Source organism: Saccopteryx leptura, chromosome 1, assembly GCF_036850995.1.
Source record: "Saccopteryx leptura isolate mSacLep1 chromosome 1, mSacLep1_pri_phased_curated, whole genome shotgun sequence".
Taxonomy (NCBI): Eukaryota; Metazoa; Chordata; class Mammalia; order Chiroptera; family Emballonuridae; genus Saccopteryx; species Saccopteryx leptura.
Genome location: NC_089503.1, coordinates 268729397 through 268745206, shown reverse-complemented (window position 1 = coordinate 268745206; position 15810 = coordinate 268729397). Strand labels below are relative to the sequence as shown.

The 15810-nt window shown below is 44.1% G+C and overlaps 2 protein-coding genes across 3 annotated transcripts in view; one reads left to right on the top strand and one right to left on the bottom strand.

Annotated features, from left to right (window-relative positions):
• The window catches only part of ELAVL1 (ELAV like RNA binding protein 1), a 50679-nt gene extending 40529 nt beyond the window's left edge, over positions 1-10150 (bottom strand). For both annotated transcript variants that reach the window (XM_066352407.1, XM_066352417.1), the window contains exon 1: positions 9963-10150. The gene's annotated coding sequence lies outside the window, so the exon portion shown is untranslated. The remainder of the gene's footprint in view (positions 1-9962) is intronic.
• A 124-nt stretch (positions 10151-10274) lies between these two features.
• The window catches only part of CCL25 (C-C motif chemokine ligand 25), a 47946-nt gene continuing 42410 nt past the window's right edge, over positions 10275-15810 (top strand). The window contains exon 1 of the mRNA XM_066352545.1: positions 10275-10451. Within this exon, the coding sequence (XP_066208642.1) occupies positions 10370-10451 (82 nt within the window). The 5' untranslated portion in view covers positions 10275-10369. The remainder of the gene's footprint in view (positions 10452-15810) is intronic.

The following is a 15810-nucleotide window of genomic DNA, read 5'->3' as shown; positions in this document are numbered from 1 at the left end:
CCCATTTAAAAGAAGCTGATAAACTGGATACCATCAAAAGTTAAAAACTTCTGCTCTACAAAAAGACACTATTAGGAAAATTACAATCCGAAGTCTGGAATTCAGTATTTGCAAATCATATATCTGCAAAAATATTTGTATCCAGAACATACTTTTAAAAACTCTCCAAACTTAATTAGAAAATGGCAAAAAGAGCCTAGCCTGTTGTGGCACAGAGGATAGAGCGTCAACCTGGAACACTGAGGTTGATGGTTTGCAACTCTGGGCTTGCCCAGTCAAGGCACCTATGGCAAGCAAGCAATGAACAACTAAAGTGAAGCAATTATAAGTTGATACTTCTCATTCCACCCCCCTTCTCACTTCCCTCTCTTTGTAAAATCAATATATAAAATCTTAAAATAAAAAGAGCTTGACTAGGTGGTGGCAAAGTGGAGAGAGCATCAGCCTGGGACACTCAGGACCCATGTTCAAAACCACAAGGTCACTGGTTTGAGCACAGGCTCACCAACTTGAGTGCGGGGTAGCTGGCTTGAGTGTGGGATCATAGATATGGCCCGATGGTTGCTGGCTTGAGCCCAAAGGTCACGCTTGAGCAAGGGTTCACTGGCTCAGCTGAAGCCTCCTGGTCAAGGCACATATAAGAAAGCGATCAATGAACTACTAAGCTGCTACCAACTATGAGTTGATGCTCTCATCTCTTTCCTTTCCTGTCTGTCCCTGTCTTTCTCTCTAAAAAAAAAAAAAAAAAAAAAGATGTGAACAGACACCACACCAAAAAAAATACACAGATGGCAAATAAACACGTGAAAAGATGCTCAATATCATTAGTTATTAGGAAAATGCAAACTAAAACCACATTGAGATACGAGATGCCACTCCCATCTAAAGTGAGAATTGAAATACCAGTACCTGTTTATAAGGACTAAAACAAAATAAAGCAAAAGCAAGCTACACCTGAAACTAATATACTGCTCACAAAAATTAGGGGATATTTCAAAATGAATATGTAATGATAAAAAAAAGCATTTGATTTTTTTTATTAAACAAGAACATCAGAAAAGCAAACAAGTCAAAAAATGTTCAATTATGCAAATGAGATGCAAAACCAACTCTTATTTCATTGGTGAAAATGCACTATACAAAAGGATGAAAGTACTGGAGCACATTCCCTGATCCCCTAATTTTTGTGAACAGTGTATATTGTATGTCAACTATACTTTAGTAAAACACACACACACACACACACACACACACAGAGCAAGCAAACAACAACAAAACAGATAATATCAAGTTCTAGTGAGAATATGGAGAAACCAGAACTTTCACACACTGCTGGTAGAAATGTAAAAATGTTACAGCCACTTTGGAAAACAGACTGGCAGTTTCTTACAGTTCAACATATGCTTACCTTATGACCCAATCCTATTCCTAATCTTCATACAAGAGAAATTAAAGTCATGTTCATATAAAAACCTATACACAAATGTTTATAGCAGCTTTATTCATATCTGCCAAAAACTGGAACCCAAATGTCCTTTAAGCTGTTAGCAGATAACTTATGGTAAACCATACGGTGGAATACTACTCAGCAATAAAAAGGTACTACTAATTCATGAAACTTTTAGGTATCTCAGAAACATCTGAGTGGAAGAAACTAGACTCTGCATGATTCCATTCTGGAAAAGGCAAAACCAAAGTCCTAGATCAGGGCTTGCCAGGGGCTGGAAGCAGGAAAAAGAATTGATTACACAGGGGGAGCACTGAGGGAATAAGTATTTTGATCCATAGTTGGGGCCCACTTTAGTTACATGAGAATTTGACTGTGTGGGTGGCTGGCACCTATGACCCTCTCATTGTTCAAGGGCCAACTGTATTTTTGTTGTTTAGGTGATGGAACTTTCCAGTATCTTGATCATGGTGGTAGTTACTTGACTCTGCATTTGTCAAAACTCAACTCTACACCAAAAGAGTTAAAAAATAAAATTTCAAAGGTTTAAAAAGTATACTTTCTGCTTTGTAGCCCTGTACCCCAGCATACCGGCTCCTCCTGATGCCCAGTCGGATCTGAGCAGCCAGCCCCCAGCAGACCCACTTCTTGGTCAACTGGCAACAAGGGAGAAACCAAAACCTCAAGAGTACAGTGTCTCAGTACTTTGTGGCCACTCCACCCAGCTCTCTGGGTCCCTTCCCTTGATCTGTGCCAAACCAGCTTCTGTCCTTACAAGCTCCAACCACAACCAGGCCTACATTTCCACCCAACGAGCAATGATTTCCAAGTCATGGCTACCTCTGGCTATCTCAGTTCACCTGGCCCTGTCTCCTCCTCACTCAGTGTGTCTCTCCATACAATGTTCCGACACCCCTCCAAGTCAACAGGTGTGGCCCCAGCAAGCCAGCTCCACCCCTCTATTCACCCACCAAGGCTCAGAGGTTACATTATTTTACTTGTGGTCATTCATAAGTGGCAGGGCCAGTTCTCAAGTTGTCACTACAGAGCAACAATGAAACACAAAGCCCTCCGTCTTAGGACCAGCTTGCTGCTCCAGCCCTTACTCCCTCACTAGCTTCTCCCCCAGCATACCACAGACCTTTCTGTCCCTATGCCTCTGGCACATAATCTTCAACTGTGGATGAAGATTATCCACCTATCATCTCCTCATATATCTTTAAAAAGTCCCCCAGAACAATAGGTCACTCTTGTTATCAGTGTCCACACACCGCTAGTGTAAACCTGTACCACTGCATGGTTCACTCTGACTTGTAATTATGTTTTCTACCCGCATCATTAGTGAGAGCCTTGAGGACTACAACATCATCATCTAAGAATCAACAGGCAAATCCAGGGTACCCAGCAAACTATAGGTATATCACATAGGTACACAAAGTAGCAGAGGGGGGAACAGACACTGGGTCTCAAACTCACCCAGGAATCATGTTTGTGGCGCATTCTTCTTCATCTTCTTCTCTCTTTTTTTTTTTTTTTTTTTTTTAAGAGAGAGACAAAGGCAGGGACAGACAGAAAGGAAGGGAAAGAGATGAGAAGCATCAAATCACAGTTGCAGCACCTTAGTTGTTCAATGATTGCTTTCTCGTATGTGCCTTGATGGGGGGGGGGGAGCAGCTGAGCCAGTGACCCCTTGCTAAAGCCAGTGACCATGGGGTCATGTCTGTGATCCCACACTCAAGCCTAGGTCCTGAGCATCCCAGGCTGATGCTCTATCCATTGTGCTTCTGCCTGGTTAGGCTGATACATTCTTTTAAGTTAAGGAAGGACGGATGGAAATTGTCCTGACAGTTTATTAATACATTCAGTATCTATTTTTTTGAAATATACCTTTAAAATATTTACTGATTTTAGAGAAAGAGAAGAGAGAGATGAGGAGGGGTAGGGGGAAGGAGAGAGGGAAGAGAGATGAAGAGGGGGAGGAGGAAGAGGAAGAGGAGGAGAGAGAAATGATCAATTTTTGTTGTTCCATTTATTTATACATTCAGTAGTTGATTGTTGTATGTGCCCTGACTGGGGATTGAACCCACAACCCTGCCATATTGGAACACCACTCGAACCAACTGAGCTACCCACCCAGGCCCATTCAGTATCTGTTTTAGGATCACCAATAAGTATCATTCCATCCCACAGAATCAAAATCAATTGCAAAAAGGGAAATTTTGAGTTTATCAAAAGGACTCCTGCTGATTTAACAATGTTTCCAGTAACTGGATGTATCATGGAGAAGTCCTGTTTGGATGATCTGAGAGTTTTCAGGCCCATCACACTATTTTAAACAATCCTGGTTGTCTGTGTGACTTCAGCAATGTTGCTCACATCAATAGTATACCTACTGCACATACAGTGAAGAGGTATGTACAGAAATGACAACAATATACACAGGTAGTACGTACATAAAAGTAGCAAGACTGGTTTCTTTTTGTTTTTTGTTTTTTTCAGAGACAGAGAGTGAGTCAGAGAGAGTGATAGACAGGGACAGACAGACAGGAACGGAGAGAGATGAGAAGCATCAATCATTAGCTTTTCATTGCGCGTTGCAACACCTTAGTTGTTCATTGATTGCTTTCTCATATGTGCCTTGACCGCAGGCCTTCAGCAGACCGAGTAGCCCCTTGTTGGAGCCAGCAACCTTGGGTTCAAGCTGGTGGGCTTTTGCTCAAACCAGATGAGCCCGTGCTCAAGCTGGCGACCTCAGGGTCTCAAACCTGGGTCCTCTGAATCCCAGTCCAACGTTCTTTCCACTGCGCCACCGCCTGGTCAGGCAAGACTGGTTTCTAATGGGTACCCTTTAGAACTAACTCATTTTATAGTCACAGAGCAGACTTTCTAAACTACTTGAACAAGAACAAAACTAGAATAATCAAATGTATCTTCAGGCTCAACCTTGACACTTTATATATCATGTGGTAAAGCCTGGGCTCAATTATTCCAGACGTAAAATTCTGAGTCCTTCAGGGTAAAATGTCTTAGGAATATAAGGTACTCCAGGAAATACTCTGGTGCCAGAAAAAAAATCTCAATGTACTACCTAACCCAATTATAACTGTTATGAGAGGTGAGGACTCAAGTGGACACAGTATGTTTTCTTACTCGTCCCTTCCCACAGCCCATAGGGGGATAGATGCCTGGTGGGAGTTGGTCCAGTTATGTCAAGCAATTCCACATCTGATAGGCTGAGACACTGGGGGCACAAGCAGATCAGGTGCAGCTCCAACCCTCAAGTTCATGCAATTACCAGGCCACCTCACTACCACAAAAGCCTCTCGACCAGTCCATGCATCCTTTTCCCTTCCCTAGAAAGGCAACCTTCCAAGAATACCTCTTGACTGCACCTAGAAACCCTCTATCACCAGACCATGGCATTCTTTTCTAGATTTATCTCCAAGTTCATCTTCTGGCCCAAAGTGCTCCATGGGCCCAGAGAGACCTGATCAGCTCCAGAGACCTGCTAAGAGTTCCAGCTTCTTTTTGGCTGGTCAAGCCCACTCCAGGGCTCTTGAAGAGAACTACAAAGCAACATGGACCAGCAAGAAAAATCCATGGATTTTATAGCCTGGCAGACCTAAGCTCTAAAACTAACCCTACTGCTAATCAGCTGAACTCTTTTGGGTCCATCACTTCCTTTCCCAGAGCTCAGTTTCCTTATCTACAAAATGAAGATGTTACCATCTGCTTTGCAGTACCCAGCACAGTTTTTGACACATGGTAAGTACTCAACTCACCATCGGCCTCCAGGTCCACTAAGGAATGCTTCAATCCTTTTTCTTTGGGATCCTAGAAACAACCCACACCTTTGATGCCATTTCTAATGGGCCTGGGTTCTAGGAAATCCAATGTGGTTCCACTAGCCAGGGCTAACCATTACAGCATTCCATGAAAGTGAAAGATCTCATTCATAGTTCTCTGCTCAATCACACACATAACCTTGGACAAATCAGCTGTCCTCTTAATCTGTTCACCAAATATGAAGTTATTCAAGTCCTGTCCCCTCAATTCTAATTTAGTAACAAAACTGAGGTGAATGTGTGTGTCCCTGCCCTACCTTCCCTATCCCAGTTGCAAACACCCTCATCTCCTCTTTCAGTCCTCATACCCCTCTTCAAATTTCCTCCTCCCCTGAATTACTTCATTTGGTGGCACATACATATGTCCTCTTAAGCCAGTGGTCCCCAACCTTTTTTGGGCCACGGACTGGTTTAATGCCAAAAAATATTTCCACGGACTGGCCTTTAGGGTGGGACGGGTAAATGTATCACGTGACCGAGACAAGTGTCAAGAGTGAGTCTTAGACAGATGTAACAGAGGGAATCCAGTCATTTTTTAAAAAGAAAACATCGTTCAGACTTAAATATAAATGAAACGGAAACAATGTAAGTTATTTATTCTTTCTCTGAGGACCGGTAGCAAATGGCCCACGGACCGGTAATGGTCTGCAGCTCGAGGGTTGAGGACCACTGGTCTAAGCCACCTTTTTCCATCCCCTATACCTAAGTAAATTCAGCATCTCCAAACCAACTTGGTCTTTTCTCTCCAAATCACTCCTCTTTCTCTGTCTCCTTGTTTCTGTTCATGGTGATATAAGCTGTGCCATTGGGATGTTTGGATTGTTCTCTCTTGTGATTCTTTCATCTGATATGTCTCTAATGAGCGGCTAGATCACTCACTTCTGAGTTCCCTTCTAACCCTTCCTTCCCCCAGCATAGATGGAATGCCAACCACATGCCAGGCAGAGTAAGGCACTAGGCATACGAGATAAAGAAGCAGTCCCCAACGCAACCTTCAAGTTCAGGCCATTACCAGGTTATCTTATCTTAGTACTGCAAAAGCCTCTTGACAACTCCATCCATCCAGTCTCTTCCCTAGAAAGGCAACCTTCCAAGATCACTTCCTGACTGTGCCTAGCAACCCTCTATCACTAGACCCTGGCATGCTTTTCTAGATTTATCTCTAAGTTCACCTTTGACTCTCCTTATGTCCTCCTCTTATTCACACAGGCTTCTCGTTGTACCTGGAAACTCCTGCCCATGCCTCTCTGATCACAATGACCAGTCTGGACACCAGCACTTTCCTCAATACCAAAATCCAAACAATGGACAATCATTTCTTTCCACACTCTCTCAATGCTGTCAGAACTTGCCGCTTAATCTTTTGTTGTCTTTTCTCCCCAACTCAGGCTGTAAGTTCCTTAAGGAGGCAACTTGTTCCACTTCATCCCATTTCCCATGACACTGGACTAGCAGTTTGTATGTCATATGTTCAGGCTATAAACATGTGAGCATAAGATCCAAGTTTATGGAGGCTCCAGGTGGACTGGGGATGAACGATGATCATATAAGTCAGTCCCCTCAACATACAGCGATATGGACACAGCCTTCTGCCACCTTCCTGCTTCACTGTCTGTGTACCCACGCACATGCCCTCTAACTGGGTTATGTGCTTTCCAGTTTACATCCACATTCCAAACTGCTCCTTCCCTCACCTTCTGTTTTCTTCATGACCAGTGTTCATCCACTGATCACACCAGCAAAGACTAGATATCATTCATTTCTTGTTCAGGCCCCACAACTAAATATCCATTGAGTCCTGCGTCTTTTAGCTCCTAACTATGTCTCAAACCCATCCTCTCTCTTTCCATATCACTACAGCCCAGAGTCACATTCCCAATTTTTCTTATCTAAAGCAAAGAAATCACCTTCTAACTGGTTTGCAGCCCTTCAGCATTATTCCCCTCCAACTCTTCCTCCTGTGTACAGATCTGATTCCTTCACTCTGTGAACTAAAACTGCCTAAGAGCCACCCTGGTGTGGCTTACAGGATAATCCCCAAGCCCTCTGCACACCAGCTGCATGAGTTCTTTGGCCACTATTCACTTTACGTTTCTTGCCCCTGAAGTACCAGATCCCATGTGGTTCCCTGAGCAAACCTAAATGTTTCCACCTCAAAACCTTCCCCAGGGACTTTACTTGGATAACTCCTCGGTAGTACACATACTCACCTCCTTTGGGAAGCCCCCTGTGATTGGTTACAGTGTCCTTTCCAGTGCTTTCACATCAGCCAATTACAACCATCAATACACTCACCAGAGCAGACCAGAATGACCTATACACAGAATGTGATCACCACTGCTTCCCCTGAGTGGTGCTCAGGACCTGGGACACAGCAGTGGAGCAGGGAGAGTTGGTTCAAGGAAGGAAGCCAGACTCTCCCACCCTTCCCTGAATCAAAGCTACAGATCGTCGGCTGCTTCACCACTGCCACCTAGGAACGAAGACAGAAACTGCACCTCTCTTACAATTCAGCATTTAATTTGATTCAATAAATGGAATGGACGGGGAGGACACAAATGAGTTCATTCTGGCATGGAAGCCAGAGGCTTCAAATGGTGAATGAGCTCTGGTCTGGGCCACACAGCAAGAGAAAGAGATCTCCAGGTGTAGAACAGCATTTTAGGCAGTGGGGAAAATAGGCAGAAAGAGAGAGAGAGAGAGAGAGAGAGTTGGGAGTATGTGCAGGTGAAATCAGAAAGGAAGGTTAGAATGTGCAAGATCTAGAATCCCAAACTTTACCTATTAAGTCATCTAAAGAGGTTTAAAAAATTAATTTGTCTTTTTCTTCCCAAAAACTTTTATCCAGGAGAAACATGATCAGATGTGTTTACAACTCACTGAATTGTAGATAAAGGATAGAAATGGGAGGCAGGGAGGGAAGCCACAAAACAAGCATCAGGAAGATGCTATTTTCATAATTCTCCTCTTGCTGCCCCATGATTTCAGATTCAATACATCCAAACCAAAATTCTGACCCCTCAAAACCAGTGTTTCAACATAAACTTTATTTATGTGCACATTTTGAGGTGTTCATATATTTCAGCCTCTTTGCAGATTCTGAAAGTTGCAGAGTTTTATAACAGATCCCAGCACAGGTCTTTTGCACACAGAGATGCTCAATGACAATTGAACACAATTCCTCTCAGGGCCCCCTGGACTCTCATGATTATAAAGCCGTAAAACCCTGGGGTTAAGAGTAATAAGGAGCCTGAGTCAAATCCTGCCTTGGCCACTTTATGGTGTGAGGCTGGTCATATTAAATGAGCCACCTAAACCTCGGTTTCTTTGTCCCCAAAATGAACATTGTAACAACACCCACCAAAAGGGCTGGAGATAAATGTCTGGGAATAGTCAAGCACAAAATAAATCCTCACTAAATACTGCTGAAGCTTTATAACATCACCATGCACGATGCTAGGGGCTTTCCACCCCCTTAAATATTCACAGCAATATTCTTGTCAATCCTATCTCACAGATAAGAAAACTAAGGCCCCCACAGATGAATTTGTTCAAGGTCTTGGGTGCCTGAAATCTGAAGGCATCAGAGATGGAGCTGGAAGAACCTTTAGTGGAAAATTATTTAGTCCAGTGATGGTTCTCACATGTGAGTGAGCAAATGTGTGTGTATCAGAGAGAGAGAAACACTTTTGGCAATTTGAAGACATTTTTGATCTTCAGAAGGGTGGGGGAGGGGGAGGGGGAGACTGCTGGCATCTAGTGGGTAGAGGCCAAAAATGCTATTCAACGTTCTACAATGTACAGGACAGCCAAAACCAAGAATAATCAGACCCAAATGTCTGTAGTGCCAACACTGAGAAACCCTTCCCCAAGTGTAATCATCCTCCCCATCTTCCCACTTCTACAGCGCTGGCCATCTGGATCCCATATGAACACTGTGGGTAAGGGGGCTCGATCCCTCCAAGTGGCAGCACAAGCAGAAGTTCTTCCCCATCCGCTGTGCACAAAGTAGGTCTTAAACCCATTTTAGTAAGCCTAGCAGCAGAGGGCTCCAAAAAGGAAGAGTATCCATCCCCCATTGTTCAACTGCTTGCAGTTTGTCTTCTCAACACACACACACACTTTACAAATCCAAATGTCCCCCGCCCCCAAAACAGCTTTGTTAGAGATGGCGTTGGAAATACATCTATTTTTCGAGGACTCCCATACGTACAGAGGGCTTGCACACTTTTCAAAGGACCTCAGATTAGCCGCGGTCCTTTAACAACGACCACAAAAGAATCTGCAGGATTACAGGAGACCAACCCCGTGGGCCGTGACCTCTGTGCGCTCACCCCAATCCCTTGCCTCTGGCTTCGCTCTTCCGCCCCCGGATCCCGGGCTTCCAAGACAACCCAGGCCCCGGTCGTGAAGCGCGGCAAGCAGGCGCGTGGCCATGCCGTGTCCCCTCGCCCGCTCCTCGCGGGCCGAGGAATTCGGCCCGGGGCCTGTCGCTGGCGCCCTCACCCGCCGGTCCCTGCCCGCCCGCCGCGGCCGCGCGCGTCCCCTCCCGCCCCGGCGCCGCCTGGGCCTCGGCTGGTGCAGGCCCGCGGACGCCCGCGGCCCGACCAGGCGAGCTCTGGCCTGCTGCGGCCTACTTAGTCCGCCACGACTGAAGGACCCCGCCTCACCTGAACGCGGGCGGGCGAGCCCAGGGCTGCTCCGAGGAGGGCGAGCGGTGGCGGCGCGGCGATAACGGCTCCACTCGGCCTCGGTAGCGGTGACGACGGCAGCAGATACGGCGATAGAGGTGGCGGCGGCGGCGGCGGCAGCAACTCCTCAGCGCGCACGATCCGCTCCGGCCCGCGGCCCGGACACGCCCCCCTCCCGGCGCGCGCACCCATTGGCCGGTGTTCTCCACGGCGCGATTCTCATTGACCGGTATGGCTGTCGCGGTGTGCGAGAGCGCGGTGGAGGCGGGACTTCCGTCTCGCACTGCCTAAGAAGGGCTAGATGGCGAAGGAGCTCTGGGTGGCCAGCAATGGCCGTGGAGGTGTCCAGATGGCATCCGCCTTAGGGAGACTGACTGAAGGCAGTGATGGAGGAGCCAAGCACCTTGTCAAGCGCATGCTGTGTGCCCATCCCAATCTGTCTTGCCGACACCATCACCACCCTACGAGGTAGGAACAATCAACGCACCTTATCTATGGGGCAGAATTCAGGTTCGAATCCTGGCCCCGACGTTTCCACAATACTTGCAGTTTGACAGGGGCTGACATTACCTCGCTGGGCCTCAGTTTTCTTACCTGGTGCGGTGCGGAGGCGGAGCATGGGACGTGGACAGTGTTCCAACAGTGTTTACTATTAGAAATCTTGGGTTTCCAGAAGCTCAGCCTACTATTCATTCACTAAAATGTTATTGAGCATCTACTATATGCCAGTCACTGCATGGGCAGTGAACAAACAAAAACGGCTGCCCTAGTTGGGCGTACATCCTAGACCAGCACTATCCAATAGAAATAAATGTAAGCGAGTCACAAATGTTGGCCACATGCATTATTTCAACTTTCTAGTAGCCATGTTAAAGGAAAAAAGTAAGAAGAAACAGCTATTGTTAACTTGAATGTGTTTTATTTAATGCAACTATGTTATTTAAACGTGTAATTAATATAAAAAGTTATGAGATCTTTTACTTTTTTTCCCCCTTCACATGTCTTTGATCATTTACAGCCTATCTGAAGTTGTAATAGTTACATTTCAAGGTCTCAACAGCCACATGTTGCCAATGGCTATTGCATTAGACCATAAAATGCTAGATGAGGAGGCAGAAAAGAAATCAAGGGGATTCCACATGAGTGGTGAAAAAAAATGTAAATTGAGGAAAGAGCAGGGGAGATGGGGGATAGCAATTTGAAAGACAGTGAGTGGTTAGGAAGGTTGAGAAGATGACATTTCAAGGACTGGAAGGAGTTGAGAAGACTGAACAAAGAATCCGTTCATTGTTAAAACTTTTTTTGATTTTTTTAAAGATTTTATTTATTAAAATTTTATTTATTTATTTATTTTTAGATTTTATTTAGTCATTTTTAGAGAGAGAGAGAAAGAGAGAGAGAGAGAGGATGAAGGAGGAGCAGAAAGCATCAACTCCCATATGTCCCTTGGCCAGGCAAGCCCTCGGTTTTGAAACGGCAACCTCAACGTCCCAAGTCAACACTTTATCCACTGTGCCACCACAGGTCAGGCTGATTGTTAAAACTTTTAAAAAATGTTACTATTTATTTATTTTAGAGAAAGAGTAAGGAGGAGTAATACCATTGTTTGAGGCCAGGCAGGTTCACAATGGATTTGGGTAGACGGTAGAGGAACCGTGGAGCCAGAAAGTAGTGGGCCATTTCCTTTATTAGATTCTCGCAATGGAGATAGAGCAAACAGACAGGGAAAAACCGCTTCTCACGGTAGCAGAAGAATGAACAGCAAAACGGCCCTTTGCAGTGCAGGCAAGCAATCGCCAAAGCCGCCCTGAGTGAAAGTATCCATAGCCTTACATAGGCTATACACACGTGGCTCTACCATGTGCTCACATACTAATCATGCAAAGTGCAAGCAAGCAAGCTTAACACAGCTGTTTTCTTTATAGGGAGAGACAGAAAGAGAAACATTAATTTGTTGTTTCACTCATTGATGCTTTCACTGGAGATAGACAGACTCCCTCATGCGCCCCAACTGGGATCCACTGGCAACACCCATCTGGGGCCAATGCTCAAATCAACTGAGGTATCCTTAGTGCTTGAGGCCAACACTCGGACCAACTGAGCTATCCTTAGCACCAAGGGCTGATCCTCAAACCAATTCAGCCACTGGCTGTGAGAGAAAAGAGAGAGAAGGGGCAGCAGGAGAGGAAGAAAAGCAGATGGTACCTTCTCCTGTGTGCCCTGACCAAAGATCGAACCCACAACCTTGGGATATCATGACAATGCTCTACTGAAATACCTGGTCAGAGTGCCATTCATTGTTATAGTGCAGTATTGGTTCAGTAGAGCTTTGTGTGTGATGGATGTGTTTTATCAGCACTAATTTAGTAGCTACTAGCTCCATATGGCTTTGGGGCACTTGACATGTGGCTGTTGCCACTAAAGAACTGAATTTTTAATGTATTTAGTTTTTACTTTACTGAAATTTAAATAGTCACAATAGGTCCAGTGGCTTCTATAGCAGATGAGAAAGATTTAGGAGAATGGTGGCAAGTGCTCTGAATTGAGTGTGTATCATGTGCTAAATGCTTTTTACAGGTTCTCCTGTGTAATTCTTGAAATATCTGTGAAAAAGGAGTGGTTATCATGGTCACCATGGAAAATAAACTCTTTTATTTATTTATCTATACTTTACTGTTGTCATTAATATATTTTTTCTTTTTTCTTTTTGACAGAGAGAGAGGGATAGATAGGGACAGACAGGAAAGGAGAGAGATGAGAAGCATCAGTTCTTCGTTGCAGCACTTTGGTTGTTCATTGATTGCTTTCTCATATGTGCCTTGACTGGAGGTTTACAACAGACCGAGTAACCCCTTGTTCAAGCCAACAACCTTAGGTTCAAGCTGGTGAGCTTTGTTCAAACCAGATGAACCCTCAATCAAGCTGGTGACCTCAGGGTTTCGAACCTGGGTCCTCCACGTCCCAGTCCAATGTGCCTCCACCTGGTCAGGCGTCATTAATATTTTTAGAACAGTTTTAGTTTTACAGAAGTATTGCAAAGAAGGTACAGAGTTATAGTTTTCCCTACACCTAGTTTCCCCTATTAGTAACATCTTTTATTGGAATGATACATTTGTTATAATGAACCAATATTGATATATTATTATCAACCAATGTTCATAGTTAATTTAATTTCCTTTGTTTTTACCTAATGTTCTTTTTCTCTTCCAGAATTTCATTGATACCACATTACATTTACAGTTGTCCTCCCTATGCCATCTTTCTCTTCTTTTTTTTTTTTTTTTTTAATGAGAGAGAGAGAAGGACAGATAGGAACAGACAGAAAGGGAGACAGATGAGAAGCATCAATTCTTCCTTGCAGCACCTTAATTGTTCGTTGATTGCTTTCTCATCTGTGCCTTGACTAGGGAGCTACAGTAGAGCAAGTGACCCCTTGCTCAAGTCAGCGACCTTTTGGGCTCAAGCCAGCAACCATGGGGTCATGTCTGTGATCCCATGCTCAAGCCAGTGACCCTGTACTCAAGTTGGTGAGCCTATGCTTAAACCAACGAGCCCATGCTCAAGCTAGCAACCTTGGGTTTTAAACTTCGGTCCTCTGTGTCCCAGGCCAATGCTCTATCCACTTCACCACTACCTGGTCAGGCCATCTTTCTCTTCAAAAAAAAATTAATTGACATATAAGATTGTATTAGTTTTAGGTATACAACATAATGATTTGATATGTGTGTGTATATATAAGTGTATATATATATATATATATATATATATATATATATAGCAAAGTAATCACCACAGTAAGTTTAGTTAACATCCATCACACCTAGTTATAAATTTTTTGTTCAATTTTTTAAAATTAATTTTTAGGGAGGAAAGAGAGAGAGAGAAAGAAAGGGGGGAGGAGCCAGAAGCATCAACTCACATATGTGCCTTGACCAGGCAAGTCCAGGGTTCAAACTGCAGACCTCAGCATTCCAAGTCGATGCTTTATCCACTGCGCCACCACAGGTCAGGTTAAATTTTTTGTTTTTGCGGTGAGAACTTTTAAGGTCTATTGTTTTATTTGTTCTGTCTCTTTAGACACCTCTTGGATTCTCAAACACTGTGTTTTTGATGACCTTGCAGTTTTGAGAACTGGTCAGATATTTTGTAGGATGTCCCTCTGTTAGAATTTGTCTGATGTTTTCCTCATGATCAAGACTAGGATGAAGGATTTGGGGGAGAAAGGTCACAGAGGTAAAGTAGTTGTCTCATCCCATCCTATCAAAGGCACAGGCCATCAATCTTGTCTATGCCTGTTGATGGCCTTGATCACCTGGCTGGCGGAGTATCTGTTAGGTGTCTGCACTGTAAACTGCCCCCACTCCATTCCTCATTGTATACTTTGGAAGAAAGTCACTATGTGCAACCCATACTGGAAGAGTGCAGCGTTATATCCCCCTCCTTAAGGGTGTATACCTACATAAATTATTTGGAATTCTTCTGCATTGGAGATTTCTCTTTTCTCCCCCATTTGTAACTTTATTCAATCATTTAATTATATCACTAAGGCCTCCTGGATATTTTATACTCTGGATTTTAAGCTGATACTACTTTATTTTATTGCTCAAATAGTTTTTTTTCTTGAATACAAGTTTTATTATTATTTTTTTTGCTATTTTAAAATTTTATTAATTTAAATTTACTGTGTTAACATGGACTCAAGTGTCCCACTGAATATAGCACCCTCACCCCTCACCCCCCACCCCCATGTCCCTATTTACACTCCTTTTGCCCCCCCTCCCCCTAACTCCCACCTCCCTTCCCTCTGGGATTTGCTGTCCTGTTATCTGTATCTATGTGTTATGTATATATTATATAATTTCATTAATCCCTTCACCTTCTCTGATCCCATCCTCTTATCCCCCTTCCCTCTGATGGTTGTCCCTCTGCTCCCTGTGACCCCTCCTCTGCCTCTATTTCGTTCCTTAGATCCCACATATAAGTGAGATCATATGATATTTGTCTTTCTCTGCATGGCTTCTTTCACTTAGCATAATAGTCTCCAGGTCCATCCATGCCATCACAAAAAAATAAGACTTCCTTTTTCACGGCCACATAGTATTCCACTGTGTATATATGTACCACAGCTTTTTAATCCACTCCTCCACTGATGTGCATTTGGGCTGTTTCCAGATCTTGGCTATTGTAAACAATACTGCAATAAACATGGTATTCTTAGGATATATTCCTAATAGTGGATAGCTAGGTCAAAAGGCAGTTCCATTTTTAATTTTCTGTGGAAACGCCATACTGTTTTCCACAGTGGCTGCACAAGTCTGCATTCCCACCAGCAGTGCAGGAGGGTTCCCTTTTCTCCACACCCTCACCAGCACTTATTGTGTGTTGATTTGTTAATGAGCACCATTCTGACAGGGATAAGGTGGTATCTCATTGTGGTTTTAATTTGCATTTCTCTGATGATTACTAATGTTAAACATTTTTCCATATGCCTATTAGCCATCTGTATGTCCTCTTTGGAGAAGTGTCTGTTCGATTCTTTTGCTCATTTTTAATTGGATTGTTTACCTTCCTGGTGTTGAGTTTTATAGGTTCTTTATAAATTTTGATTATTCGGCCAGGGCACACAGGAAAAGCACCCATCTGCTTCTCCACCCTTCCCCCTCTCCTTTCTCTCTCTCTCTCTTCCCCTCCTGCAGCCAAGGCTCCACAGGAGCAAAGTTGGCCCCAGCGCTGAGGATGGCTCCATGGCCTCCTCAGGCGCTAGAATGGCTCTGATTGCGGCGGAGCAATGGCCTAGAGGGGCCGAGCTGTTTTCTTCCAAGATGTT